The sequence below is a fragment of the Rhinolophus sinicus genome, chromosome 8 (assembly GCF_057876585.1).
Source record: "Rhinolophus sinicus isolate RSI-liver-muscle chromosome 8, RSI-T2T, whole genome shotgun sequence".
In the NCBI taxonomy this organism is placed as follows: domain Eukaryota; kingdom Metazoa; phylum Chordata; class Mammalia; order Chiroptera; family Rhinolophidae; genus Rhinolophus; species Rhinolophus sinicus.
Genome location: NC_142508.1, coordinates 44,335,204 through 44,362,587, shown reverse-complemented (window position 1 = coordinate 44,362,587; position 27,384 = coordinate 44,335,204). Strand labels below are relative to the sequence as shown.

General features: G+C 56.5%; 1 protein-coding gene across 6 annotated transcripts in view; it reads left to right on the top strand.

Annotated features, from left to right (window-relative positions):
• Positions 1-26,878, top strand: part of PAK4 (p21 (RAC1) activated kinase 4) — a 44,912-nt gene extending 18,034 nt beyond the window's left edge. For 3 of the 6 annotated variants that reach the window (XM_019751473.3, XM_019751476.3, XM_074314352.2), the window contains exons 2-10: positions 15,725-15,798; positions 17,106-17,363; positions 20,319-20,777; positions 20,978-21,415; positions 22,593-22,726; positions 22,989-23,115; positions 23,795-23,920; positions 25,221-25,355; positions 25,894-26,878. In XM_019751473.3, the coding sequence (XP_019607032.1) occupies positions 17,160-17,363; positions 20,319-20,777; positions 20,978-21,415; positions 22,593-22,726; positions 22,989-23,115; positions 23,795-23,920; positions 25,221-25,355; positions 25,894-26,049 (1,779 nt within the window). In that variant the 5' untranslated portion in view covers positions 15,725-15,798; positions 17,106-17,159 and the 3' untranslated portion in view covers positions 26,050-26,878. Of the gene's footprint in view, positions 1-6,527; positions 6,734-13,920; positions 14,078-14,247; positions 14,363-15,724; positions 15,799-17,105; positions 17,364-20,318; positions 20,778-20,977; positions 21,416-22,592; positions 22,727-22,988; positions 23,116-23,794; positions 23,921-25,220; positions 25,356-25,893 lie in introns of those variants that run through there. The other 3 variants (XM_019751474.3, XM_074314353.2, XM_019751475.3) reach the window with 3 other exon arrangements.
• Positions 26,879-27,384: the final 506 nt, after the last annotated feature.

Below are 27,384 nucleotides of genomic sequence, written 5' to 3'. Positions count from 1 at the left end.
GACTTTTTTTCACTCAGCATATTCTCTGGAGAGTCATCAAGCTTGTTGGGTGTATCAATAGTTTATTCCTTTTTATCGCTGAGCAGTATGCCATGGTGTGGGTGTACCGTGGTTTGTTTAACCCTTCACCTATTGAAGGACTTCTGGGTTGTTACCAGTTTGGGGCTGCTCCAAATAAAGCGGCCATAAACAGCCACGCACAGGTTTTTGTGTGAACATAAATTTTTGTTTTTCTCAGTTACGCAGAAGTGCAGTTGCTGGGCAGTGCAGTAGTTGCATGTTTAAAGAAACTGTCACACTGTTTTCCAGAGTGGCTGTACCATCTTACATTCCCACCAGCAATATGTGAGTGATCTAGTTTCTCGGCATCCTCACCAGCATTTGGCATTGTCACTGTTTTTTACTTTGGTTGCTCTACTAGGTGTGTAATGATAACTCATTATGGCTTTAATTTGCATTCCTCTAATGGCTAATGATGTTGAGCATGTTTTCAGGTGCTTATCTGCCATCTGTGCATCCTCTTTGGTGAAATGTCTCTTGGTGTCTTCTGTCCATTTTCTAATTGGATTGTTTGGTTTTTTTACTGTTAAGTTTTGAGAGTTCTTTATCTCTTCTAGATACTAGTCCCTTGTCAGATATGCAGTGTGTAAATATTTTCTCCTAGTCTGTAGCTTTTTATCCTCCTTACATGGGCTTTTTCAGAACAAAAGTTTTTATTTTTGATTAGGTGTACTTTATTAATCTTTCCTTTTATGGATCATGTTTTTGGTATCAACTCTAAGAACTTCGTGCTTCGGGATCTAGCCCTAGATCCCGAAAATGTGTTTTCTAAAAGTTTTATAGTTTTACATTTTACGTTTAAGTCTATAATCCATAATGAGTTAATGTTTGTACAAAGTGTGAGTTTGGATCAAGGTGGTTGTTTTTTTTCCATATGGATCTCCAGTTCTAGCACCGTTTGTTAAAAATGCTGTCTTCATTGAATTGTTTATGCTTGTTTGTCAAAAGTAAGTTACCATAATGAGATACTACTTCACACCTACCAGGATGGCTATTAGCACAAAAATTGGAAAATAAGTAATTGGTGACGATGTGGGGAGATTGGAACCCTCGTGCATTGCTGGTGGGAATGTAAAATGGTGCACTGCTGTGGAAAACAGTGTAGTCGTTTCTCAGAAGTTTAAATATGGACCTACCATACGACCCAACAGGTCCATGCCGAGGTGTGTATCCAAAAGGATTGAAAGCAGAAACTTGGACACTTATTTGTACACCAGTGTTCATAGCTGCATTATTTACAGTAGCTAAAAGGCAGAAACAACCCTAGTGTCTATTAATAAAGATAAGTGGATAAACAAAAGGTGATATATACACACACTGGGATATTATTCAGCCATAAAAAGGAAGGAAATTTTGATATATGCTACCATACAGATGGACCTTGAAAACATTATGCTTAGTGAAATGAGCCAAACACAAGAGAAGGATTGTAAGATTCTACTTATATGAGGTCCCTAGGATAGACACATTCATGGAGACAGAAAGTGGACTAGAAGTTACCAGGGGCTGAGGGTAGGGGAAATGGGGAGCTACTGCTCAGTGGGTATAGGATTTTTATTGGAGATGATGAAAAAGTTTTGGATATAGACAGCGAGGACGGTTACACAACATTGTGAATGTACGTAATGCCACTGAGGTATACACTTTACAAATGGTTAGAGTGATAAATATTATGTATATTTTACCACAATGAAAAAAAAATCAATTTCGTTTATTTTTTTCCTAGTGATCCCCCTGACTAGTCTAGTACCCACCTGGCACGATACATAGTTATCCCCATATTATTGATTATATTCCCTATGCTTTACTTGACATCCCTATGACTAGTTTTAAAAAATCGATGTTTTAGAAACCAGTTGGGTATATTTGTGTGGGTGTGTTTCTGGGTTTTGTCTTCCGGTCACTGATGGGTGTGTTTATCCACACTGTCCTGACGACTGCAGTTATCTAGTAGGACTTAGTGTTGGAGACAGTGAGCCCTCCCACTTTATTCATCTTTTTCAAATTTCAGCTACTCTAGGGCCTGGGACCTGGCGTTTTTGGAGCTCCGCTCCGGCTCCCTTGTGTGGAAAATGGCGCTGTGATTTACCCAGTTTCAAAGTTACCCTTTGGCACCTGCCTCGTCCTCAGCCCCCATATCTGACTCATCAATAAGTGTTGTTTTTCTTGGCAGACATAGCTCTGGTCTGTCCCCCACTCTCCATGTCCAGTGTTTCCGGCTGCCTTCGTCAGTTGCCTGGAGCAGTACTGCAGTCTTGTCACTTGTCCCCACACCCACTCAGGCCCCTTTGGTCCCATCCTCCACAGACAAGGCAGCCAGAGTTTCATTTTTCAAATGCAGACCTGTCCTTGGCACCTACCTTGTTTCCCCGAAAATAAGACCTAGGTGGACCATCAGCTCTAATGCGTCTTTTGGAGCAAAAATTAATATAAGATCTGGTATTATATTTATAGTATAGTATAGTATACAAGACCGGGTCTTATAGTAAAATAAGACCGGGTCTTATATTAATTTTTGCTCCAAAAGACGCGTTAGAGCTGATGGTCTGGCTGGGTCTTATTTTGGGGGAACCATGGTACCCCCCCACCCGCCCCGCTTGCCTGTGGCCTGGCTCCACCACATCCTTCTCCTTCCAGCCAGCGCGTCTTGGCTGAATTTCACTTTTCATTTGTGTAATCCTTCACTCTAAGCCCCGCAGGGCAAGGACCATGCTGTACCCACCCTCACCCTCACCCTCACCCCCAGCCTGGGTGGCACATGGTGAATACTCATTGGATTTCTTTTGATGGAATCCATGAATGTGGCAAGGAAATTGCGTGCTCCTGGAGCCAAGGACTAGGGGACGGGAGTGTGAGGGAATGAGGCCGAGAAGTGGCAAGAGCCTGGGGGCCCTGGGGAGGAGGTGGCTTTCGCTGTGGAGGCCCTAGTAAGCTTTGAGCAGGTAAGGGACATTGGGTTTGCAATGGTCTCCCTGACCCCACAGGAAAATAGCCTATGACTGAAGAGACACTTAGCAGAAAAGGAATTCTGGTGGCTTTTACAACGATGAAAGGATGTGCCTCCTACTAAGCAGAACGATGCAGAGGAAAACTAGGCCGACAGGGGCCGGGCTTCACCCGTCGGACTGGCAAGGGTCAGAGAGTTTGATAGCCCCCTGGCTGTGGGCCCTCACACCGGGAAGCTTGGGGGTGCTGAGCTTTGCCTGACAGTTCCACTGCTAGGCATTTGGCCCACAGGCACGCTGGCACACCTGTGAAATGACGTCTGCACATGGTTATGATTGCTGCGCTGCTTGTCAGAGCCAGAGGCTGAAAACCACCACCCTGGCCCCCTGGGGCCTGGCTCAAGGCACCTCAGCCCTTCCACGCAGGGCTGCACTTTGCAGAGATCAAGGCATGGAAAGATCACTAAGACATATACTGTCTATATTGGTCTTTAAAATTATATTAATTGTATTAATTATATTTGTAATATAAATTATAAATTATATTTATTGAAATTATTAATAAATATAAAAATAAATATAAATAAAATAGTTGACCATAAATAATATATATGTGTAAATACATAAATGTAATGAAATTTTAAAATAATATAAATTGTTAGTGTACATGCTGGAAAGCACACCAAACGTAAATGTGTAGCGTAACTAATTACTACAAAGGGAAGGTCCACGGAGCAGCCCCCCAATGAAGAATCAGCTGGTGCCAGCCGCATAGAAGCCCCCTCCAGACCCTCCCTCCCTTGGCCTTTGAAGCAGTCACTGCCTTGCTTTTCTCTCTGGTTTTACATCCGTATGCACCCCTACACAGCATACTTAGGTTTGTCTGGTTTTGAACTTTTTCAGAAAAATCTCCTAGGACGCGTTATATTTCACTTCTTTTGTTTAACACGGTAGCTGTGGTCGTTCATTGTCACTGTTGTGTATTGTTCCATGGAGCCAATAGATCATAATTTATTATCCGTTTCCCATCGATGAGCATTTGTTTTGTTTCCAGTCTCTGGCCAATTCAAACTGTGCTGCATGAACCTTCCCACACGTGTCCCCAGGGCCCAAGGGCCGCATTTTGCTCGGTAGGTACCCAGGGGAGTGCTTGCCAGGTCCCAGGTGTGCGTCTTTACCTGTGCTGGATGCTGCCAAACTCCTCCGGGTGCCAGCAGCACAGGAGGGCCAAGAAATGTTCTTGGGAAAAGCAAGGTGCAGAGTCGTCTGTGTCGTGCACTGTCATTTAGGGGTTTTGAAAACGCGCGTAAGCATGTGTGTGCACCCACACACATGTGCATGGGTAGGCTCTCTTGGAAAGGAAAAAAAGGAAACTCTAGGAGACAGTGTCCTCCTCCAGGGCCGAGCTGGGCAGGGCAGGAACGGCCATCCCGACACTTCCCCCTCTGATGAGACACACTGAGACAGGGAGAAGGCAAGGAAAGAAGGGAGAGAGGAAGCCCAAATGTGGCCGGATGTTAATAGTCGAGAATCTGAGTGGTGGATTTCAGGGGAGTTCGCTGGTTTAGTCTCTATTTGGGGCTGTGTTTAAAAGTTTTATAATAAAGATCTATTCCGGTGTGAGAGGCTCTTGGACGACCTCTCCCGGCCCCTGAAGCCTATCTCCAGGAGAACCCCGTTCCCAAAGAGACTTCTGGGGGCAGGGTGCCCCCTCCCCCACTCCTTCCCTTGGGACCTCGTTTTCCTTGGCTGTCCAGAACTGCCCGATCCCTGACCGCCTCCCCCACCAGAGCACAAACCAGCCTGTCCGGTTTGGGGAGGTTAGGGGAGCCCGCCCCACTTGGCTGCTCTCTGGGCGGGTGCCTGACAGGTGCTCCACCCTAGTGGGGGAGGGGTGGCCTGGGATCTGGGACTTCTGGCGTCCCCTACCTGCCCTGCTGTGGCCCTGGGCCCAGTGCAGGCCCTGCTCGAAGCCCCCGGCCTGGTGGGCAGGTGAGAGACAGGAGACGTGTAGAGGGGTTTCCAGGCCCTCAGAGCCAGTACAGCCCTCCTGGTCTGAGTGGGAAAGTCCTGGGGGAGTTGGCTGCTGCAGGAACAGTCAAGGTGGGGGAATGGGAAGGACACAGGTGTCTGTCCTTCTCCCCGCCTGGGCCACTTAATCACTGCTCTCACTGGGCTCACTGCCACCTGCGCTAACCCAGTCCCTGCCACTCAAAGGACCCTCCAGTGGCGGAGCGGGCCCACTCAGTGTCAGTCCCCAGGCAGGGAACTTTTTCTAGTTTGTTACTGAGTTCTCAGGACCTCCAACAGGCCTGCCTGGTGTGCTAGGAGCTCAGCACATGTGTGAACCAGTGGAGGCAACAGATCAGAGACAGTGACAGCCTGGAGGGTCAGCTTGGGGTGTCAGGGAAGGCTTCCTGCAGGAGTAGGTGCCTGAGGTAGGGCCCGGAGGGTGCATAGGGATGAATCAGGCAGCCTAACCCCTGCCCACTGAGTCCTCTATGGCAGAAAGAAACTAACTTCACACCAGGAACTCTGACCTGGGATAGGGAAGGACCCTCAGAGGAAGTGAGATCTGAAGTGGGGAGGCGGTGTGAGGCAGGGCTAGCACAGCCCCTTCTCAATTCCCCCCTCTCGGAGCTCTTTTTCTCCTGTTTAGGAATGGGGGTTCTGAGCAGCCAGCCTGCTGCTCAGAGAAGTTGGTTCAGGGCACAGGCACTGGGACAGATGGCCTGCCTTGGAAGGTTGGCACCTGACCTCCCTGCCAGGGGCCTTGGACAAGTCACTCAACCTCTCTGAGCCTCAGTTTCCTTTGTTGTAAATGGGCCTGATGAAGTGCCTGTCCATTTAGGACAGCAATAAGGTAAAATGACTTAATGCCCGTCGATACTAAGAGAAGGGCCTGGCCCAAAGTAAGTTCTCTGTAAACACAGGACACTTAATTGTCAGAAGACTCAGTTGCATCTTGGCATGACAGAAGAGCATGGCACACAGAAGTCCCAGCGCTCCCCACCCTTTCTCCCCATTCCCGCCATCCTAGTCCTAGTCTCACACCTAGAGATGGCGATGGGGGGTGACCGTGATCTTGATCTTCCCCTCCTGGTTAGGCTGCAAGTCTCGGGTTCGTCCTCATGGGTGAGTGAGGGGCCAGAGGGGGAGAGGTCCCTTTTGCTGCGGCCTCCCCAAGCTCTTAGACTCACAGCCTGGGAGTGGGAGGAGTGAGGGGTACAGCAAGCCCCCCATCTCCAGCCACCCTCCTCTGTCCTCCCCCTCAGCCTGGGTGGTGGTTTCAAACCTGATGGCTCCATAGCCTGGCATGAGGAGCAAGGTAGGGGTGTGTGTGTGCTAGTGGGGACTGGCTAAAGCAAGGGCTGTGGTTGGGGTCCCCTGTTCCTCTGGCCCTGCCTAGCCCCTCCCTCTGCTGGGGCAGTTGTGGTCATGTGACCCAGGCTCTGCCCCGCCTCTTTCTCTCTTTCCCTTTCCCCTCCCCCCTCCCGTGGGCTGGAGCCACAGCCAGCTCAACTTCTGCCAGAACTCCTGCCAGGGCAGGGCTGCGTCACCACTCGCTGCCAGGGAGGTTGGGGTGCAGAACCCAGCCAAGTCTCCTTAGTGGGCACCCGTGTCGAGGGCCAGGGGAGCCCCTTGATGCCTGCTCCCTGCTCTCCCAGCTGGAAGGTCTCTCTGTCTCACTGAGGGTGGCCCAGGACCAAGGGAAGAGGATGGTAGAGGTGAGCTGGCCCTGGCCTCAGGCAGGAGAGCTGCACTGGGTGTGGGGAGGGCAGTCCTGCCACCTTGCCACCTGAGCCAGCTTGAGCATGTGTGCGAGGGGCCACACCTTTCTTGGGGCCAGAGGCAGGGTCGCTGTGTTTCCAACATATTTTCATGGTGGCAGGTGCCTGTGCTGGGCTTATCGTATGTCTCAGTGCAGGTCCCTGAGCGTCTCAATGGCAGTGAATTCCTGGGGTCTGGTTTGCATGGGGGTAGTTCTTGGGGGCTGTGCCTCCCTGGGTCACTCTGGTGACCCTGGAGTTGGCCGTGGGTGTGCCTGGGTCTGTCGTGGGGTCTCATTACCTTACCTACTGTCTGTGGGTCTAGGGTGTGTAGGCTGTGTGGTCTGTGTCTTGGGAAGTGTTCCGCGGTGTGTGTTTGGGGTCCTGGGCCCACCTTTGTAGGAAGTCTGGCAGTTATGGAGCGTCCGTGGAATTGTGTACGCGTGTGCCTATGTTTCTAGGTGGTGGCCCAAGTCTGTGTTGTGTGTGTCATTGGTATATGTCTGTGGGTCTCTTTTGGGAGAGTCTCCATCTCTGGGGTGTGTGTGGGTCTTTACAGTATTTGTGGAGGGGTCCTGTATCTGTGGTTTCTTCGGGGACCCAGCCGTGGGCTGCCCCAGTGTCCTGGCCCTTCCATGCTAAGAGCTTCCTCTGAGCCAGGCCACTTCTTTAAAACTGCTTACCCCATGTTCTCCTACTGATGCCTCCCTGTTCCCTCCAGCTTGCTCTGGGGGCCCATATCCCAGAGGTGGGCTCTGAGGCTCAGGGTGGGATGTCCCCACACCCAGGCTCCTGTATAGACCCTGCTGGTGTGTGGTTGGGGTGGCTGCCACTGTCTGGCTGCTCAGGCAGTTTCTGTGCGACCACTGTGTGTTCCTGTGTATCTGGTTGTGTGGCTGGATGTCCACGCTGCATGTCTGTGTCATGGTCTCTGCAGACAGCCTGTCGCCGTGGAGCATCTTCATGTGTTTCTATGTCTAGGGAGCGTGCATGCGTGTGTGTGTGTATGTGTGCATGCGTGTGCGCGTGCATGTATGTGCATGTGCGTGTGTGCATGTGTGTGCATGCATGTGTGTGTAGCAAGGAGTTGCATGGCAGGAGAGGGTTTGGGTTCCGGAGACCTGGGAGGCCTCCAGAGCCTCTTTTCTGCCTGTACCCACTGCCTCCTTCCTGCCCTGCCTCAGGGAGGAATGAATGAAGTCTAATCTGATTGCCCGAGTCCCTGTGGGCTCCCCCACACTCAGGTTTGTTGTGGCATTCATCCCCACCCTGGGTGTCTCTGGGGGGTGAGGGGTACCAACAGTGCCCTTTGTGTCTGTGCCCTGTTGTGCCTGGCCAGGAGGGGAGGAGACACCTGAGCCGGGGGCTGCCACAGGAGCCGCCTGGTCTCCCTGGGGGCTCTGAGCACTGGCGGGGCCCAGCTGAGTAAAGGCAGCAGCGTCTCTTCACTTCGCCACACTTTGAGCTGTGTCCCCCTCCCCCATGCTGGGCAGGGCTGGGAACACAGGGTGACTGAGGTGGCCCAGGCCCTGTCCTCTCGGAGGCTCCCAGCCCAGCAGGAGAAGCAGACCTGCCCTCGGCGAGTAGCAGCCCATTACACCCTCTGTCCCAGCCCTGGAGAAAGGAAGACTTAACATGGACTGTAAGACCGGCACGTTTGCTCTGGCCGGGAGAGAACTATGCCCAGCATTCTCTTTTATTTATTTGGTCTTTTATTCATTCAGCAGCAGCAGCAACAACAATGGCAGTAATAATAACAACAGCTAACCTGTAGTGAGGACCCACGGGCACCACGCACTGTTGTAAATGCTTTGCATGTGTCATCTCATTCGATTGTCCAGACATTCCTGGAAGATAGGGACTATGATTCCCCCCAGTTTGCAGACAAGGACACTGAGGCCCAGAGAAGTTGAGTCACTTGCTCAGGGGCACACAGCATGGCAGTGGTGGAGCTGGTGCCTTAGCCTGGGCAGTCTGCCCTTAGCCACCAACTGCCTACCGAGTCCCTGTACTAGCACAGTCTGTGCGAAGGCCCGGTGGGCTAGGGTAGGATGGCACTGCATGTAACCAGAACTCGGACAGCAGGGCTACTGCTCCCTCCCCAGATGCCAGTTCCAGGCCCTGCTTCCCAAGGCCAGGCTGAACCAGGACCTGTGTTTCTATGGGATTTCACCAACTGGGGGGACTCAGAGATATCCAGCGGATCCCCCACTCTATGATTTGCCTCTTGCCTGTAACCCAGACATGCTGCCCCTTCCTCAGAGTCCCACCCTAGGCCGCATGGCTGGGGTGGGTCTCCCTGTGGTGGGGAGGGCTTGGGGAATGGGCTCCCAATGGGGTGCCTCTTGTGTTTGGGACTCACAGCTGGTTATTACTAAATAACTAGGTTCACTGTAAAGATGTGGGCCCCAGTTCCTTCCCAGACATCAAGGTCAGACTGTAGGCAGTGTGGCATGGGCCCAGGGGACTCCTGTCTGCCCTCTGCCTCCAACACCCTTCCCTGCTGTTCCTCCTCAGGGCCCAGACGCATCACTCGGCAAGGGCATCACTCCTTTGTTCCACACGTACTTACTGAGTGCCTACTGTGTGCCCAGGCCTTGCTCTGGATGCCAGGGATACAGCAAGAACAAGACAAAGGCACCTGATTTCCAGGAGCCAGAATTCTACTCGGGGGAGGGGTGGAAGGGGGGACCCACAGTCAACAGGTATAGGATGCCAGGTGGTAATAAATGCCACGGAGAAATATAAAAAGGGGGTACAAATTTTGTCGGGAGGTCAGGGAAGCCCTCTCTGAGGAGGTTTTATCTGCACTAAGACATGAATATCAAGAAAGGGAAAGCCATGTAGCTCTGGGCAGGGGGAACAGTAGGTGCAAAGGCCCTGAGGCTGCAACAAGCTTAAAGAGGAGGTGAAAAGTGTGGTTGGGGTGAAGTGCGGGGGGAGAGAGGAGATCCCGAGTTTGGCAGGGCCCACTGGGCAGTGTTTCATTAAGTAACAGTAGGGAGTTTGAGCCAAGGGGGAGCCTTTGGAGAGTTTTGGTCATTTAACATGTCTTCAGATTCCCTCCTACCCGAGACAGCCTTTGTGATCCTGGTTCTGGCCATTGCTAGTGGAGTTGTCTCCGTCCTGGTTTTTGTCTCATATACCTCTGGGGTCTGTCGTCTGGAGTGGAGGCCTTGGCTGGAGCCAGGGCTGCTGAAGCAGGAGGCTGAGGTGGCGTCAACAAGGCCTTCGCTGTGGGTCAGCGTGGGGGCTTCTGTGACCTGGTGCTGGGCCGCCCTGGGCAGTGACTTCTCCCCTCTGGGCCTGTTTCCTGGTTTGGAAAACAGGAAGGAAGAGGACTCCGCACCCAGCCACCTACTCACCCAAGCACTATTCAGAGGGTTCAGGGTGGCCTGGTCTGCATGCCTGGCGCAGGCCAGGCCAGAGTCAGCACAGAAGCATGTGTGTGTCCCCTCCATGCACCCAGCTACCACGAAAGGGTGACCTGCTCTAGGTGCCGGGATCCGGCTGTAACCCACTGCAACATGGGTCCTGCCAGCATTGAGCCACCGACTTAGCTGGCAGACAATAGACACACTCGTAACCATAGAACATGTTAGGTGATGTAAGGACCCAGAGGGAGTGGACCGTGTGCCAGAGTGTGCCAGGCACTGGGACACGCAGTGATGGGCAAGACCAGACCAGGCCCCCGTCCCCAGGGAGCTCACATTCCAGCTGTTACTAACAGTGGTGGCCGTCCTTAGCAGGCCCTGCCATCTCCACCTTTCTAGCAGCCTGGAGCCTGCACACTTCTTCCCCTTCCGCCACCTGCCACCTGTACAGCCCCGTCTGCCCTCTCTGCCCCTGGACCCTCAGCTCCTCTTCCTCCCAGTCCTGTCCCACCTCCAGCGTCCATGCCCCACCCTGCCAGACGGAGCCTGTAAACACCTGTGTCAGGCTCCATCCCTCCCCGCTCAGAACCTTCCTGTGGCTCCATCTCATGCAGGTAAAAGCCCACAAGTCCCTTGGCAATCTGCCCCCCGACACCTGCCTGCCCTGCTCTCTCCCCTCTCGCCCCCACTCCCCCGGCCCCAGACTCTTGGCCTCCTGTCTGCTCCTTGACCGCTTCCAGCATGTTCCTGCCTCAGGACGTTTTCCCTGGCTGTTCCCGCTGCCCAGAGCTCTGCTTCCAGGTACCCACATGGCTCCCTCACCCCTCAGGTCCCTGCTCAAGTGTCACGTTCTCAGCGAGGCTCTCCCTGACCACATCATTGAAAATTCCAGCTTCCGCTTTGCCTCCTGATCCCCGCTTTGCTTTTCTCCTCGGCACTTACCACCTGACTGAACTAGCCATTTTGCTGGTGTATCTCATTATTGACAGTCTGCTTCCCCCTAGAACTGAGCTCTAGAAGGCCAGGGGTGTTTCTGCCTGGTCCAGCCACTGCTGTCGGCCCTGCCCCGGGCCTGCAGAGATCAGCCCTCAGTAGACACTGATGGTTGGATGTTGGGTGGTGTTTGAGTGTCATGGGGTCATTTGTGGGTAGAGTAGGTGTTTGTTGAGGAGTCTTGGGTATATGGCAGTCCCAAAGCTTGAGGCGGGGTCTGGGAACCAGATGTGTGAGGATTCCCTGGGGAGACTAGGCTCAGGGCGGGAGGGCTGAAGAGGGATTTGGATGGGGGGGGTGCAGGTGGGTAGTAAGAGCTGAGCAAAGGTGTGGAGCTGGGAATGGCGTGGGATGTAAAGGGGGGCAGTGAGGAGCCTGCTGGGCCAGGAAAGTGAGCCGGACTCCCCATCCATCGTCAGAACACAGCTCAGGGAGGGTAAACTGAGGCGGGGGGGGTTTCCTGGAGCTGGTAGGTAACGATCATGGCAGAGGGGTGAACAGGAGCCAGTAGTAGAAGCCCTGAGTGCAGGCTGGGGACAGTGCATGCTTTGCGGTCCCCTTCCTGGTTTAGGGTTCCATATCGGTGAATATGAAAGGATGGCCGTGACCCCAGCCACATCCCCTGCTCTGCCCCTGGGCCCTTACGTTCTAGCTGGGTCAGTTCCCTCCACTGCCAGGGGCGCAGCTTTATTTAGAGCCTTGGGGGGAGGCCTTGGGGGGGCAGGAGTTTTACACACATACACACACACTCACACAGCTTTGTCACAGTGGCTCTTGCTCTTCCTCCTGGACTAATTTTCTTGGTGGTGGAGGGGGTATCATTTCCTTTTCATGAAAGGTCAGAGGGTAGAACGAGTCAGTGCAAGGTGACTGGAAAACGTGAAGCTTTTGCTAAGACAAGTCGGAAACTGCCTGTCCCACATGCTAAATACAAAATATATATATTTTTTAATTGAAACAAACATTTTAGAGTAGGATGCAAAGTGGGCCTGCATTCTTGGGATCAGGCACTGGATTTCAGAGGCGCCTGTGTCCTGGCTGGTGGCTGCACACTGTCTGCCTTGGTTCTGTCTCTGGGGTCACTGGTTCACTCTCTCTGCCTCTGGGTCCCAGGGCTTTCTCTGCCAGTTTCACAAGATTGCCTGGGCAGCAGAGTCTGAGGCATGTGAGCATGAGAGTAGCATGGCAGGTACACATGAATCAGTTCATTTACCAAATGTCCTTGAGTGCCAACTGTGGCCCTGGCCATGTTGCAAGCACTGGGGTACAATGGGAAACAAGATGGATGACAGGCCCACTCTGGTGGAGCTGATATTCTCGTGGGCGAGGCAGACACTGAAGAATCTCACACACACACACACACACACACACACACACACACACACACACACAATGTATGTGGTGAGTGAAATAAAGAAAAATAAAACAGAGAAAGGGGCATAGAGAGTGACAGGACAGGAACAGGGACATTTGAGCACAGATGTGGGTAGAGGGAGCGAGCCCTGAGCAAATCAGTGAGGAGAGTTCCAGCAGGTGGGGCAGCCGCCAGTGCAAAGGCCTGAGGTGGGGACATTTGTAGGGTTTGAAGAATATCAAGGAGGCCTGTGTGGCCAGGACAGAGTGAGCGAGGGGGGCTATGTGGGAGGAGAGAACGGAGAGGTGATGGGCCTTGTGGGCCATGGGGAGGAGTGTTATGGGCCAGCACAGGGTGTAAGGATGTAGGCTCTGGAGTGGATTGGACTGTCTTCTAGGCCCAGCTCTGCTTGGTGACCTGAGAGAGGGATTTCACCTTTGTGAGCCTCAGTTTCTGCTTCTGCAAAATGGGGATGAGAACAGCCACTCCACCAAGGTCGTAGGGAGTCAGTGAGCTCAGCGTTGGCATCTGCGCAGGTTCATGGGGGTCCCCTCATGGTGGCAGTGTAAGTACTGGGGTTGAGTCTCATTGAGCCACGTTTGGTGGCCGGGACTGGCTTTTGCATGTCTTTTCCACTGCAGACTGTCATGCCAAAGGCCTGTGGAAAGGTGGATAAAGAACCAAGGGGCAGGGGAAGAGAGGGGGCAGGAGCCCCACTTGTGCTGTCTCCCGCTAATCCTGGGGGCCTGGGACAGGTCAGATAGGAAGAGGGGACTCTCCCCCAGAAGGATTCAGGGCAGGAGAGGAAGGGCAAGGTCGGGACAGTGGGTGGGTGGGTGGGGCCAGGACTAGCCTTAGAGATGATGTTGACAAAAACAATAGTATCGCTGCAACCCTCAGCGGAGGGCAGGCAGGGAAGAGCCTGGACTTTGGTGCCCAGCTTCCGGGTTCACATCCTGGATGCCCTGGGCAAGGCCTCAGGGTCCCCATCTGTGAATTGGGGATGGTGAGAGTACCTATCTCACATGTTATTTTGAGGATGGGATGGGATTAGGCCCAGAACACGGAGCAGGGCGCACACCTGAATCTCGAAGAGGCAGCTGCTGCTGACTGAGAACTGGGGGGCCCGGCTCTGGGCTAGACAGGCCTGGAGTCTCATGTCCATGCTGCTACCGAGCTGTGTGACCTGGGCAAGTAGAGTGCCCTCTCTGTGCCTTGGTTTTTTTTGTTTTTGCTTTTGTCCGTAGCATAGGCCTCATAATGACCCCTTATTTGTGAGTCAAGTGTGCAGATTAAATGGGGGACTCCGGGTCGAGTGCTTAGAGAGGGGCTGGCTCCCAGTAGGTGCTCAGTAAGTATTGGCTGCTGCTCTAATGGTAACACACTTCCTTACTGTGTAGATTGCGTAGGGGCCAGCCATCAGGGCCGGTGCTGTTTGTGACTCATAAGAACTCTGGGAAGCTGGTGCTGCCATAGCCCTATTTTAACAGAGGAGGAAACTGAGGCACAGAGCAGCTGACCTGCTGGCCCAGGGCCCCACAGTGAGCTCAAAGTTGGGCTGGCTCATCGACCACGTCACAGGTACAGAAAGTGAGACGGCACAGTGTGTAGTAGTAGAGCCAGGGTTTGGGACATAGGTTGTCTGACTCCTAAGTTCCGAGCTTGCCTGGGAACCCCAGCGCCCACTCTTCCCCCATTCCTGGCACAGGCCCCTGCCTTTGCATAGCAGCTCCTTTCCCTTCCCTTCTGAGGCCCCCATAAGATCAGTAGTTCGGGGACTCGGCGGAAAGCGGGGGCCTGGTGTGGGAGACTGCTGTACTTGGAGCTGCCCCAGGGTGGGGCTCCCGCCTGATCATTATAAACATGGTGAGTTCCTCTGTTTGTCCTGCCCTCCATGCAGTGCCCAGAGGGAAGGGGTGGCCCCCGGCAAATATCCGGAGGTTTGCCTCTCCACCCCCTTCCCCTGTGGGGTCACACTCGGCTGGGGGTGGGGCTGGCTGCAGTGTACAGAGGTGGCTTGGGGGTTTATGGGTGGGGGTTCTAGCTTGGCTACCCCGTCTTCCAGGCTGCCTCTGGCCCATCCCACGTGGATCCTGAGCTCCTCCCTCTCTTGGGGTCCTGGGCATGAGCCCATCTTGCAGAGGCCTCTGGCTGGAGGGCGGAGGATGGGCCGGGTAGGGGGTGAGAGAGGCCAAGGTGAGGAGTGAGGCCTGCCTGGGCCAAAGTGGGGCACATCTGGGAACACAGTGAAGAGGTGCTAGGACACGGGGTGAAGAGCTGGATGACAGCAGGGAAGATGAGGGAGGGCAGGGTGTAGGGACAAAGCAAGAAGCAGGAACTAGAAAGACAGCTGAGGGCAGAGAAGCTGAGAGGTGGCAGAGGTGGGGGGAGAACAGGGTGGGTCAGGGACACCGATGGAAATTTGGAGGGACGGATGGACTGTGTTCAGGGGGTGGAAGGGGCTCCTGGCTTGGTTAGGGTTAGAGAAGGGGCTGAAACAGAGACAAAGGGGCCCCCTTCCTGGCCAGGGCTGTCCCACCCCACATCCAGGCAGCTGGGGGCCCTGGAGCTGCAGGGAGACGGGGACCCCTCGGAGCCCTTGCCAGACCTGGCTCTGGCCACCTACTGGCCAAGAGGCGCGGACCAGTTGAGACAGGCTGGCTGTGCGGTCCCCACCCACCTCCCACTGTGCTCCCGCTGCCAGACCGGTTCTCCTGGATGGCTGGCCACCGATGGCTCTTCCTCTGAGAAGGGATAGTATCCTATTTGGCCTCATCTCACAGAGCTGCTCCCACAGGAAAGGAGCAGCTCTCCCATGGGGGGAGAACTGGGACCTGGAGGGGCTACATCCCAGACCTGCCTGGGAGCATCCTCATAGGTCACAAGACTTACTGAGCTGGGGGCCAGCCCTGTGCTGGGCACTGTGCCAGGTGCTGGGAAGCCAGCCATGAACTAGGCAGATCCCCACCCACGGTATTGCCCCTCATCCTTTGGGGCTCAGCTCACATGGCCCCTCTTCTGGGAAGCCTCCCCTCATTTCCACTCTGCCATCCTCCGGGTCGGGGATGGTGCTCCCTGACTCCCGCCCCCACCACTCGGGCCCGTCAGAGGCTATCTCCGTCACCGCTGTGTCTCTAATACCAGCCAGCACAGGGCTGGACACAAAGGAGTGAGTTTGAGTGAATGAATGAATGAGTTGGTGAAGGCTGTTTTTTCCCCATTTTACAGATGAATAACCCGAAGCCCCAAGAGGAGACGTCACCTGACCAAGGGTACTTCTAGCACAGCCAGCATCAAACCAGGTCTGTGGACATCAGAGCCCATGATGTGGGACAGGGGAGCAGGACCTGGGCCCCCGCCCCCTCAGACACCGCCAGGAGTAACCCTAATCATCAGAATAGCAAACTCAGGCAGGCCCCGCCCTCTGCGCCCAGTCCTGTGCTCAGCTCTGCTTCTATGAACTCGTTTACTCCTCACAGCAGCCCTCTGGGAGGTGATCCAAAGCACAGAGAGGTTAAGTCACTTGTCCAAAGTCACCCTGCACTCTGGTCGTCTGGCTCCCTTTCCCATTGTTTCTCGGGTCTCCCTTTAGGACGCCACCATCAGCGTGTCTCCCCTTCGGCCTCTTTGATTTTTCAGCCAGCTTTCATTGAGCATTTACGCTGTGCCTGGTACTGTTCAGAGTCCCTGACTGGAGACTCCAGACCCTAAAGACGGGCTTTTGTCTGTTAGTATCCATTATAAAGTGGGTCTTTCCCCACTGTGTGACCTTGGCGAGGAACGCCCCTCCTCTGAGCCTCAGTCTGCTCCTCTGTAAAGTGGGAGTGTCGCAGTGAGGCTGCCGAGGCATCATGCGTAGGATGGGGGCTCAGTAACCATTTCTTGAACAAGTAACCAAAGGGCTGTGGTATTCCTGGCCCAGAGCCTGGGCTGGGAAAGCAGATGGTTGTGGCCAGGCCATTAGTAACCGGTCACTGTGTGCCAGGCCCTGTGCTGGGCACGGGATAGGACACAGGGAAACCGGGCAGATGAGACCTGGCCTGTGGCATTGATATTCTAGTGGTGAGCGCTGTAGATGCTAACCTAGTAAACACGAGAATGAACAGCAGAATTTCCAGAAGTTAAATGTGCTATGAAATGATGTGGATGAAGGATAGTGAGGCATGGGGGCTCTTTTACTTGGGGGCGTCCAGAAAGGGTTCACCGAGGACTCTTGAGACCTGAAGGAGGGCAGGGAAAGAGCCATGAATGGATCCTGGGGAAGAATGTTCCATGGAGGGAACAGCCGGTGCAAAGGCCCTGAGGTTGGAAACCCAGTGTGAGCGAGGGGGAGATGAGCAGAGAGGTGAAGGGGGCAGGTCCTGGGGTGAGCCATATGGAGGACTTGGCTCTTCCCTTGAGTGAGATGGAGCCACAGGACGATTCTCGGCAGGGGAGGAACATGGCCTGACTCAGGTGTTCATGGGGTCCCTCGGGCTACATATGAGGGACAGACTGTGGAGGGGATGGGGGCGGACACCAGGGAGGGAACAAGGATGGACAGGACCAGAGCAGGGCTAGAAGAGCGGGAGGAAATAGGCGGGTTCTGGTGAGCGGCCCCCTCCCACAGGCCTGCCATAGGAGCCCACGTCTGCGCCCTCCTGGTGCTGAGAGCCTCGGCGCCATGTTTGGGAAGAAGAAGAAGCGGGTAGAGATCTCGGCACCATCCAACTTCGAGCACCGCGTGCACACGGGCTTTGACCAGCATGAGCAGAAGTTCACAGGGCTGCCCCGGCAGTGGCAGAGCCTGATCGAGGAGTCAGCTCGCCGGCCCAAGCCCCTCGTCGACCCCGCCTGCATCACCTCCATCCAGCCAGGGGCCCCCAAGGTAGGCTGGCACCCACCACCTCTTTACCCACACCGACCCCCACAGAGGGACCACAGCCCTTCACCCCACACTTGACCCTGTTGCCAACACCCCCTCACTGACCTCCCCTCCCTATGACCTCTGAACACACACCCCAGCCCTCCACGCTCATCGTCGCCCCCAACACTGGCCTTTCACTCACCCCTCCCTCACTGATCCCTCACCTTGCTTCACAACACTGGCTCCTGTCCCTGAAAACCTCCAGCAGTCTCCCTGCGCCGGCCTCTAAGTTGCGCTCTCCTGGAGCCTCACACCTCGCGCTCTGTGCTCCTGTCCCCAGTGCCACAAACTCATCCTTGGGCTTCACAGAGCTCCCATGGCCGCTGTGGGGGATAGACCTACTCCCAGGTGGTAACCACCCCGAGTGCTCAGGGCTGGGCTGGGGAAGCCCAGAGGAGGTGCCTGACCCAGGCCTGGGCTCCAGGCCCACTTCTTCGGGGAGGGGACACCTGAGCCGAGGAGGAGAGGTGCGGAGCAGGAGGGGTGCTGAGGCAGATGGTGAGGCGGCAGGGCTTTGAGTGAAGAAGCTGCCTATGGGAAGCCTTGAGGATTTGGGTTTGGGGTGGGTTTTTTTTTGTTTGTTTGTTTGTTTTTGTCATCTTGAGCAAAAGGGGGAGCTGGGATTTGGACCCAGGTCTGTTTCCAAAGCCCATGCTCGTAGCCGCTTTCCAGTCTGGTGGTCCAGGTGCCCAGGCGTGGCCTGCAGTGAGATTGGCCTGGTGGCGGGTGAGGCCACTCCCAGCCTGTGAAGCCAGCCTGGGAGCGAGGACTTTATCCTAAGGGCAGTGGGAACAGGAAGGGCCGCAGGCCAGGGGAATGCAGCCAAAGTTGTTCCGCAGGGTGGAGGTGGGTGTGCCGGTCAGCAGGCTGGGCGCCCGGGGGCAGGCCCGCAGTTGACTCATCCTCTCCCGGTGCCCAGCTCAGCCTGGTGGGAGGAGGCCCTGGGGCGCAGGGAAGTGGGTGTAGACACAAGTGCAGACCTCTCATCAGGGTCTCGATCTGGCGGCCCACTGAGGTATTCCTGTGTCCCATGCAGGGTGCTTCTGAATATCTTGAATTCTTTGCCACGGCTTAAAAAAGCAAGAGACTTCCCATCCAAATTTGTTTTCTGGCTTCTCATGACTGATTGTCTGGAGCTAAGTGGCAGCTGCCTCCGCAGGTGGGGCACTCGCTCCTCCAAGCCACAGGCCCCACCCGGGCCACCTCAGTTCCATCCCCTTCCCGGTCCTGTGGCAGCTTGCATGCTCGTTACACACTCACTAGGGCGCCTCCTGAAACCTAGTCCCTGCTTCGCCTGCCAGCGTGGGCCCTGCTTGGGTCTGTGTCTGCCAGGAGGAAGGGATACCTTGTCTTAATTCACACAAAGGTGCCACATGGGTGAACACTGTCCTGGGGCCCCTGTGGGCACTTGTGTTTGCTGCCCAGTCATCCCAGGCCCTCCCCCAACCCCCAGGGACTTCTAATGCCAGAGTCTGACCAGGTGCTACTCCGGACCCCTGAGTAGGGCCCGGCTTCCAAGATGGCAGCCAAGATCCAGGAGAGGCAGGGGCAGGTCCCATAGGGCACTATGGCCAGTAAATGGGTTTTGTGGGATCAGTATTTTCTGCCCAGTAGAGGCAGTTCTGGCTTCAGGGTGTCTGGCAGCTCTGGGCCCATGTCCCCGTGTGCCCCTGATTGATAGCATACGGGTGGGGGCCATAGTCTCTGCTTCCCACAGCCTCCACCCAGGCCCCCTCACTAACTCACTGGTTCAGCAAATGTTTATTGAGCACCTTCTGCATACCAGACACTGTTCTAGGTGCTAAGATTTAGCAAGAGCAGAAACAGACAGGAAGACCCAATCTCTGCTGACAATGCACATTGCACTAAGGGAACAGGCGATGGACAGCTCTACGTATGCTTTCTGTCCACTGGTTTTAAGTGCTGTAAAGACAAACAAAGTGAGGAAGGGGGATAAGGAGTGTGAGGGGCTGGCATTTGAGATGACTGGCCAGCAGAACCTCCCTCTGAGAGGCCGAGCTTCCAGAAAAGACCTGAAGGAGGGAAGGGAGGGAGCCATGGCATACTTGGGGGAAGATGTTTCAGGCAGAGCAAACAGCCAGTGCAAAGGCCCTGAGGTGGCAACTGCCTGTGTGTTTGAGGAGCAGTGAGGAGGCCCATGTGCCTGGAGATAAGTGGGGGGCAGAGGAAGCCTGGAAGCTGTGACTCAATACTCAAGGGAAGAGGTGGCCGTGACCTGGATTGGGGTGGGGGCATGGAGGGTGAGCACTGGGTGGATTCGGGACGCACTTTACACTCGGCCAGGCCTCCATGGGCATTCTCACTGCCACCCCCGCTCCTGGGGCACTCTTGCCCTACGTTGGGCCCAGTCCTTTCTCACTCTCCCTGTGTCCCACTCTCGGCCTTCAGAGGAACAATGCGGTTTGGGGGTTGACAGCCCTGGCAGGCTGCAGGGGAGGAAGTGCCAAGCCATGCCCTGGCCCCAGCATCCTGTAATTTGGAGCTCTCCAGGGCTGATTATAGGGTGGCATGCCCTCTGCCCTCCTTCCCCTCTGCCTCACAGCGCAGGAAGCCCCGCCCCCAGCCAAGAGAGCAGGAGAAGGACAGCAGGACGCCTCTCAGTGGGGCAGCCAGCCTCGGGGGGGTGGGGGGTGCCAGCCTGACCGAGGGGAGGTGACTTCTTCAGCTCCCCTCTCGCCACTGACTTCTTGGTGCTGGGGGAGGGGCTGCAGGGCCTCTCTGGTCCGGCCCCCACCTACCCAGCCCCATCATCACGCCATGGCATTTCTTCATTCGTCTCTGTCTTGTCTCTGTGTGTGTTGTGTTGTCCTGTCCTTGTGTATCGGATGCACGTCCTGTGTCCCCTCCTTCTTGCACGGCCCCCACCCTGCCATTGCCCTGGATCCCGGACCCCAGACCATCGTGCGGGGCAGCAAAGGCGCCAAGGATGGGGCCCTCACTCTGCTGCTGGACGAGTTTGAGAACATGTCGGTGACACGCTCCAACTCCCTGCGGAGAGACAGCCCGCCACCACCTGCCCGTGCCCGCCAGGAGAATGGGATGCCCGAGGAGCAGGCCACCATGGCCAGAGGGGGCCCAGAGAAGGCGGGCGGCCAAGGCCGGGTCGCCAGTCGCAATGAGGGGGGTGGCAGCAGTGGTGACCGGCGGCGGGTGGGGCCGGAGAAGAGGCCGAAATCTTCCAGGGAGGGCTCAGGGGGACCCCAGGAGTCCTCCCGGGACAAGCGCCCCCTCTCGGGGCCTGACGTCGGCACCCCCCAGCCTGCTGGTATGGCCAGTGGGGCGAAAGTGGCAGCTGGCCGGCCCTTTAACACATACCCGCGGGCCGATACGGACCACCCATCCAGGGGCGTCCAGGTAACCAATATGCCTGCCCCAGGACCCCACACTGTCCCCTTGCCCAAAGCTTTCCCTATCCCCACCCACCAACTCCAACCGGTGCCCAGCGCACTGTCCATCTCCATCCTGACCACCATGTGTGTGTGCCACAGCTGGGCCCCTCCTGCTCAGGAGCAGATGGCCCCTCTGCTGACAGCTTCCTGTCTTTTCTGTTTCAGGGAGAGCCTCACAACATGGCCCCAAATGGGCCATCAGTGGGGGGCCTGGCTGTCCCCCAGTCCTCTTCCTCCCGGCCTCCTGCCCGAGCCCGCGGCCCTCCCAGCCCTGGAGTACTGGGCCCCCACGCCTCTGAGCCGCAGCTGGCCCCTCCAGCCCGCACCCTCGCTGCCCCTGCCGGCCCCCCTGCCCCTGGGCCTCCCGGCCCCCGCTCACCACAGCGAGAACCCCAGCGCGTGTCCCATGAGCAGTTCCGGGCAGCCCTGCAGCTGGTGGTAGACCCTGGTGATCCCCGCTCCTACCTGGACAACTTCATTAAGATTGGCGAGGGCTCCACAGGTGTCGTGTGCATCGCCACCGTCCGGAGCTCTGGCCGGCTGGTGGCTGTCAAGAAGATGGACCTGCGCAAGCAGCAGAGGCGAGAGCTACTCTTCAACGAGGTGGGTGCCCGGGCTCCCGCCCTGCCCTCACCCTCCTCCTGCTGCTGCTCCCGCCCTGCCCTCGCCCTCCTCCCGGTGCTCCTCCCACCCTGTAGGGGTGGGGACGGGAGAATGGGCCTCAAGGTGAGGCTTCCCCACGGCTGGCTTCTCCTGTCCTCCTCACACCTCCCAGGCTGTCCCCTCTGTCCCCATGATACCCACAGCCATGTCTCTGTCCCGTTCGTTGCTGGCCTGTCCCTGAGCCCCAGCTCCAGACTCCCTGGGCCTGCTGAACCCCCCCACACCTCGTCTGCATGTCTCCCAGGCCCCTCATTCCCGCCAAGTCCCAAACTGTCCCCAAAGTGTCTCCCCTAAGTAACCCCTCCACCCGTTCCCTGTCTCAGTTGTATCCTCAACAACCCTGTCCCCAAGCCTGGGCCCTGCCCTTGCCTCCCTCTTGGGCCACCCCTGGGCATTCCCCACATAGCAGCCAAAAGGCTCTTCCTGCCGTGCAGGCCTGTCATGACCCCTCTTCACTGACGCTTGCAGCATCCTTGGTGCCCTGACTGCCTTGCCAGATATTTAAGATCTGCCCCCATCTAGGTCCTTGGTTCTGTCTAGCCTTGGACTGTGGCTCTTTGTGGCCTCCGGGGAGCTTGTTACAGAGGCAAATGCCTGACTGCTTCCTGAGGACTCTGTGTAGGAGTAGCCCCCAGACTCTGACGTAGGAGTCACTCAACACTTAACTGTGCCCCATAACCCATCCCTCAGCCCCCCAATATCACAGTGTTCCAGCTGCACCTTGAGCTTCTGCTGCACATGGCCCTGTAAGCACTGTGCTCCCCGCCTCCCCCAGGCTTTGCCTGGCTAGGCCTCTTACCCTGAAATCCTCCCCACTCACCCCACCTTCTTTTGTTCTAACCTCGGCCGATCCCTGCTTGTCCCTGTGCTTGGACACTCTTCCCACCTTCCTCTACCAATACCAGCCCGGTCAGCGGGGCCATTCAGAGACCAGCTCAGGACTGGTCACAGATTGGGATCAGAAATGTGTGTGCATGGGGTAGAGGGCACCTCCAGAATGGAGGCTTCGGGCCTCAAGCTGCCTTTGAGGTCTGTTGGCTTTGGGGGGTGGGGGTGAGGTGGGAGGAGGGCGGCTGGTGGCGGCGCCTCCCCAACTGCGCTGGCCCCGCCCCGCCAGGTGGTCATCATGCGGGACTACCAGCACGAGAACGTGGTGGAGATGTACAACAGCTACCTGGTGGGGGACGAGCTCTGGGTGGTGATGGAGTTCCTGGAGGGAGGCGCCCTCACCGACATCGTCACCCACACCAGGTACTAGCGGGCGGCAGCACCCAGCCAGCTGTCTCCCCGGGCTCCCCTGGGTGGGCCTGGGTCCCCTCAAACCTCTCCTGTGCCAGGACTGAGTCCCCTCCAGGTCCTTTGGGATAGAGCCGTGTCTCAGAGCCAGCAGGGCCATCTCCACCAGAGGCCCCTGGAGGGGTTTGGGGCTGGGTCCCCCTGAGACCATCTCCAGGGGTTCGAGGGGGTCAGGGCAGGGCCTGTCTGCCCCAGTTGCTCAGCCATCTCCCCGCAGGATGAATGAGGAGCAGATTGCCACCGTGTGCCTGGCCGTGCTGCAGGCCTTGTCTGTGCTCCACGCCCAGGGTGTCATCCACCGGGACATCAAGAGTGACTCCATCCTGCTGACCCATGACGGCAGGGTAAGGATTGGGGTGGGCTTCCCACACCCCTACCCAGCTCCCCCTCTGCTGCCAGGGTAGGCTCTGACCCCCAGTTCAGTGGCTTGAGCAGTCAGCTTATTTGTCCTCATGCAACATTCCAGAGTCAGGGGTCCAGGTCGGTGAGGGGCTCTGGCATCAGCACAGAATGCTGGGAACTGTAGTCTTGTCCTGAGCCCAGATCGGGGAGAACACATTTGGGGGCCGCCGCAGCTCGTTCACATGCTTCTCCCTCTACTGAGAAGCATTCCCAGTGAAGCACCGGGGGTGTGCTCTGGATCCCGGCCCTATCTCCCGTCTTCTGGACTAAAGTTCTAAATCTGAGGTCCGTGGCTGAAACTCATAGTACCCAAGTGTGGGCTGTGCAGACAGCCCTGGTCTCAGCCCCCACATAGCTTTCGTACCTGCAGGACTCAGGCTACTTCCCAACCAGCCCCAGGGGAGACCTTGTCAGGAAGGCAGGTGCCATGATCTTGGGGCGGTGACACGCCTGAGGAGTCCCTGCCAGGTGGTGGCGGAGCTACCCATGATCTGGCTCTAGCCGCTGGGCTGCATGGTGGAGACCCAGCATGTCCGAGGCCAAGGAATTAAATAGGTGGACGCCTCTGCTCACCCTCCCCCCGCCAGCACCTCTGACCCTGCTGCCTGCGCCCTGCCCCAGGTGAAGCTGTCAGACTTCGGGTTCTGTGCCCAGGTGAGCAAGGAGGTGCCACGGAGGAAATCACTGGTCGGCACGCCCTACTGGATGGCCCCGGAGCTCATCTCCCGCCTTCCCTACGGGCCAGAGGTAAGCCAGAGGCAGCCAGTTGTCCCGCTGTCAGCACTAGTTTATGTTGTGAGTCTGAAACAGCTGGAGTGCTGGCATGAGATGGGCCTCATTCTGGAGAATGGGTCAGCAGTGATGATTTGGTGGGAGAAGAGGTAGGCACGCATGCATGCATGCATGCATTCCTGGTTGGGTACTAGTTCTGAGCCAGGCCCAGTGCTTGGCAATGGAACAGAATGCTGAGCAGAAGTGGTCATGACCCTGCCTGACAGCCTGGTGCAAAGGCCACAAACTGGCCAGCTCCTGGCTGGTGTTGCCTGAAGATGCTTTTGTAAGCATTTAAAAAAGGGAAGTCTCATGTACAAGTCCAAATTTCCATTCTCCGTCAGAAAACCAAGAGGTCTGGCCACATGGAAGCCCTGAAGTGCTGCTCTGCTTTCAAAAGGGCAGGCACCTTGGTCTTGGCTATAGTCCCCACCCATCCCTATTGCCTACACTGCCCTACTTTACTCACTGCCATCGCCTGTCTGGCCCTGAGGCCTCTGAGCAGGTACCTGTGGCCCTGAGGACTCCTCAGTCAGCAAGACTTGACCCAGTGCCTGGCCATGAGACAGGCACCCTGGGAAGCACATCACGGGAACCTCAGACTAGACTGGGGTCACACTGGAAGATTCTGAGGGACCCTCTCAGTTAGGACTGCCTCTGAGGGACAAACCCAGCTCAAATGGATTTAGCAAAACATGAGAGCTGTGGGTTCCCAGAACTGAAGTTAGGGAGGTAACAGGCTTCAGGCTTGGCCGGCAACATTCTCTGTCCCTTCAGGCCCTGATTTTTTCAGTGTAGTCTTCACTCAGGCAGGCACTCCACTTGTGGCAGCAGAGGTGACCCCAGCAACTCTGGGACACATCTCCCTGCCTATGGGCATTGCCATTTTCCAGGATATTTGGGCCATAGTCTCGGGTTGATTCTGATTGGTTCAGCTTGAGTCATGTCTCCATTCCTGACCCAATTACTGTGTCTCGACTATGTTGATTAGGTAACCTTGTCACAGACTTCCCACCCCTGACCGAGATTAGAGGGGGAATTCCACCAGAGGAAAGCGCGGTGGTTAGCAAAAAACAGGGGGCAGAGGCTGGGTGGGCAGAAGCCTTCAGAGGGCTCCCTGGGTGAGGAATGTGGGATTGGCAGGCAGGGCATCAGGGAGGGTGTTCTGGGTCCGGAGACTCGGGGAGCAGAGGCCAAGGCAGAACTGGGGGCCGTCCCTCCCCAGGCTTCCCCCGAACCCTGGCCCGTCCTTCACAGCTCCCTTCCCCTGCTGCAGGTGGACATCTGGTCACTGGGGGTGATGGTGATTGAGATGGTGGATGGGGAGCCCCCCTACTTCAATGAGCCACCCCTCAAAGCCATGAAGATGATTCGGGACAACCTGCCACCCCGACTGAAGAACCTACACAAGGTGGGCCCCTCCCAGCAGGCGGGTGGTGTGAGTTTGGGTGCCACCCGACCTCCACCCCATCAGAGCACTGGGTGCAGACAGGACTGGGGCATTTCTAGTTCCTGGGCTGGCACTTGCTGGGTGCTGGGCTCACCCCCTTTTATCCCCAGGCCTCACGTATCCCAAAGGTGGGGCCCCTGTACCCTGCCGTCCCATAGAGGTTGTGCTGAGGCTGGCCGGCCGGGCTGAAGGTGCCCGGCAGCCAGGTCCGGGAGAGGGGCCTTCCTGGTGGAGGGATTGTCGGGTGAGAAAGGCCGCCTCCAGGGCTCAGCTGCTGCCAGCTCCTAGCCACACTTCAAAAACGGGGACAAAATGAGCCCCTGGGGCCAAGTTCTAGACATGTGGCACCTCTTTGCTCCTGCCCTGAGCAGTAGATGTCAGCCCATGTGGAAGAGGCCGGGGCCCCATGGCAAGTGAGCAGTGGCGCTGGCACTCAGAGCCAAGCCAGCACCTTCCCCCCTCACCTTCCCCACTCACCCTCCACCTGCCTCCCCTGCAGGTATCCCCGTCCCTGAAGGGCTTCCTGGACCGCCTGCTGGTGCGGGACCCTGCACAGCGGGCCACAGCGGCTGAGCTGCTGAAGCACCCGTTCCTGGCCAAAGCGGGCCCCCCCGCCAGCATCGTGCCCCTCATGCGGCAGAATCGCACCAGATGAGGCCCAGTGCCCCGTCCCTGAACCAAAGAGCCCCTTGGGTCACTCCTGCTCTGCCGGAGGCCAGTAGGGGGCTGGCCCCTGCTCCTCCCGGCCTGGGAGACACTCCGTGTGGCACCACCCTTGCCAGGGGCGGTGTGTGGGACCCTACTACTGAACTCCGGTTTTGATTTTGTGACTAAAAACACAGGGACTTACGGGAGCAAGTGAGGTTCCCAGGACGACCCACCCTCCGGGACAGGCCTTCCCTGTGTTGCCCTGTCTCCAAGAAGGACAGGTGGCCCTCCCATCACTGGAAATCTGCAGTGGGGGCCACTGGGGGTGGAGAGAACACTACAAAAGAGGGGTGTGTGTGAGTGAGAGTGAGTGTGTGTGTGTGTGTGTGTGTGTGTGTACGCGCGCATGTTGGAAGATCCAGCTCCTGTCCTCCAGCCGGCGAGCGCGTGTCTCTGAGACTTTGCCTAATATACAGCCCCCTCTCCCCCTGAGCCATGGCGGGGGTTGATCATGAATGTCTGAAGAGTGGCCTTTTCCCTTAGCCCTGCACCCCCTTTCTGTGGTTGGACAGGGAGACGGGTCAGGGCATCCCTCTCACCCCCGGCCTCTGCAGAAAGTGACTACTGCACCCGGACAGCCTCTTTTCTAGAAGTCTATTTATATTGTCATTTTATAACACTAGCCCTGCCCTCACCTGGGGACAGATGGTCCCTGCCCTGTGGGTTGACACCGGGGACAGAACCACTGCTTGAAGAATCAGGTTCCTGTCCCCTTGGTGCAGCTCTCCCCTCCCCTCCCTCAACTTAGTTTTACAATTAAAACATTTTGTTTTGTGTGTGGTGTGTGTAGAGGTCCTTCCCTGCTCAGGCTGTCCAGGGGTACGAATTTGGGGAAAGGGCAGCCTGGCTAACCCCAGGATTCCAGGCCAGCTTGGGGCAGTGGCCGAGGCTGTTGGGTGGGGAGTTCCAGGTCAAAGCAGCCAGTACTGCTAAACACGCACACACACACACAACGCACGTGCGCAGGATTGACCCCGTCTCCCCTCCCAGGCCTGGAAGGAGTGAGTTTATAAGTCCATGTGCGGTGACCAATTTCCAAATCTGACTTCTGGGAACCTGTTTTAAAGGTTGTCTGTCTTGAGCATGTTCAGTGGCTGGGAACTGATCCGTGCTGAGTTGATGGTAGTAAATCGTTCAATGAGCAGATGGGCTTTTGGGGGATCAGCTAAGGCGGATGGATGGACCAGGAGCTGCCAGCTTCAGAGAGATTCCATCAGTCAAGTCCCCTCCAGTCCTGGGTCCCAAGCAGGGGAGAAAGGAATCCAGCTGACGGAGGTGACGA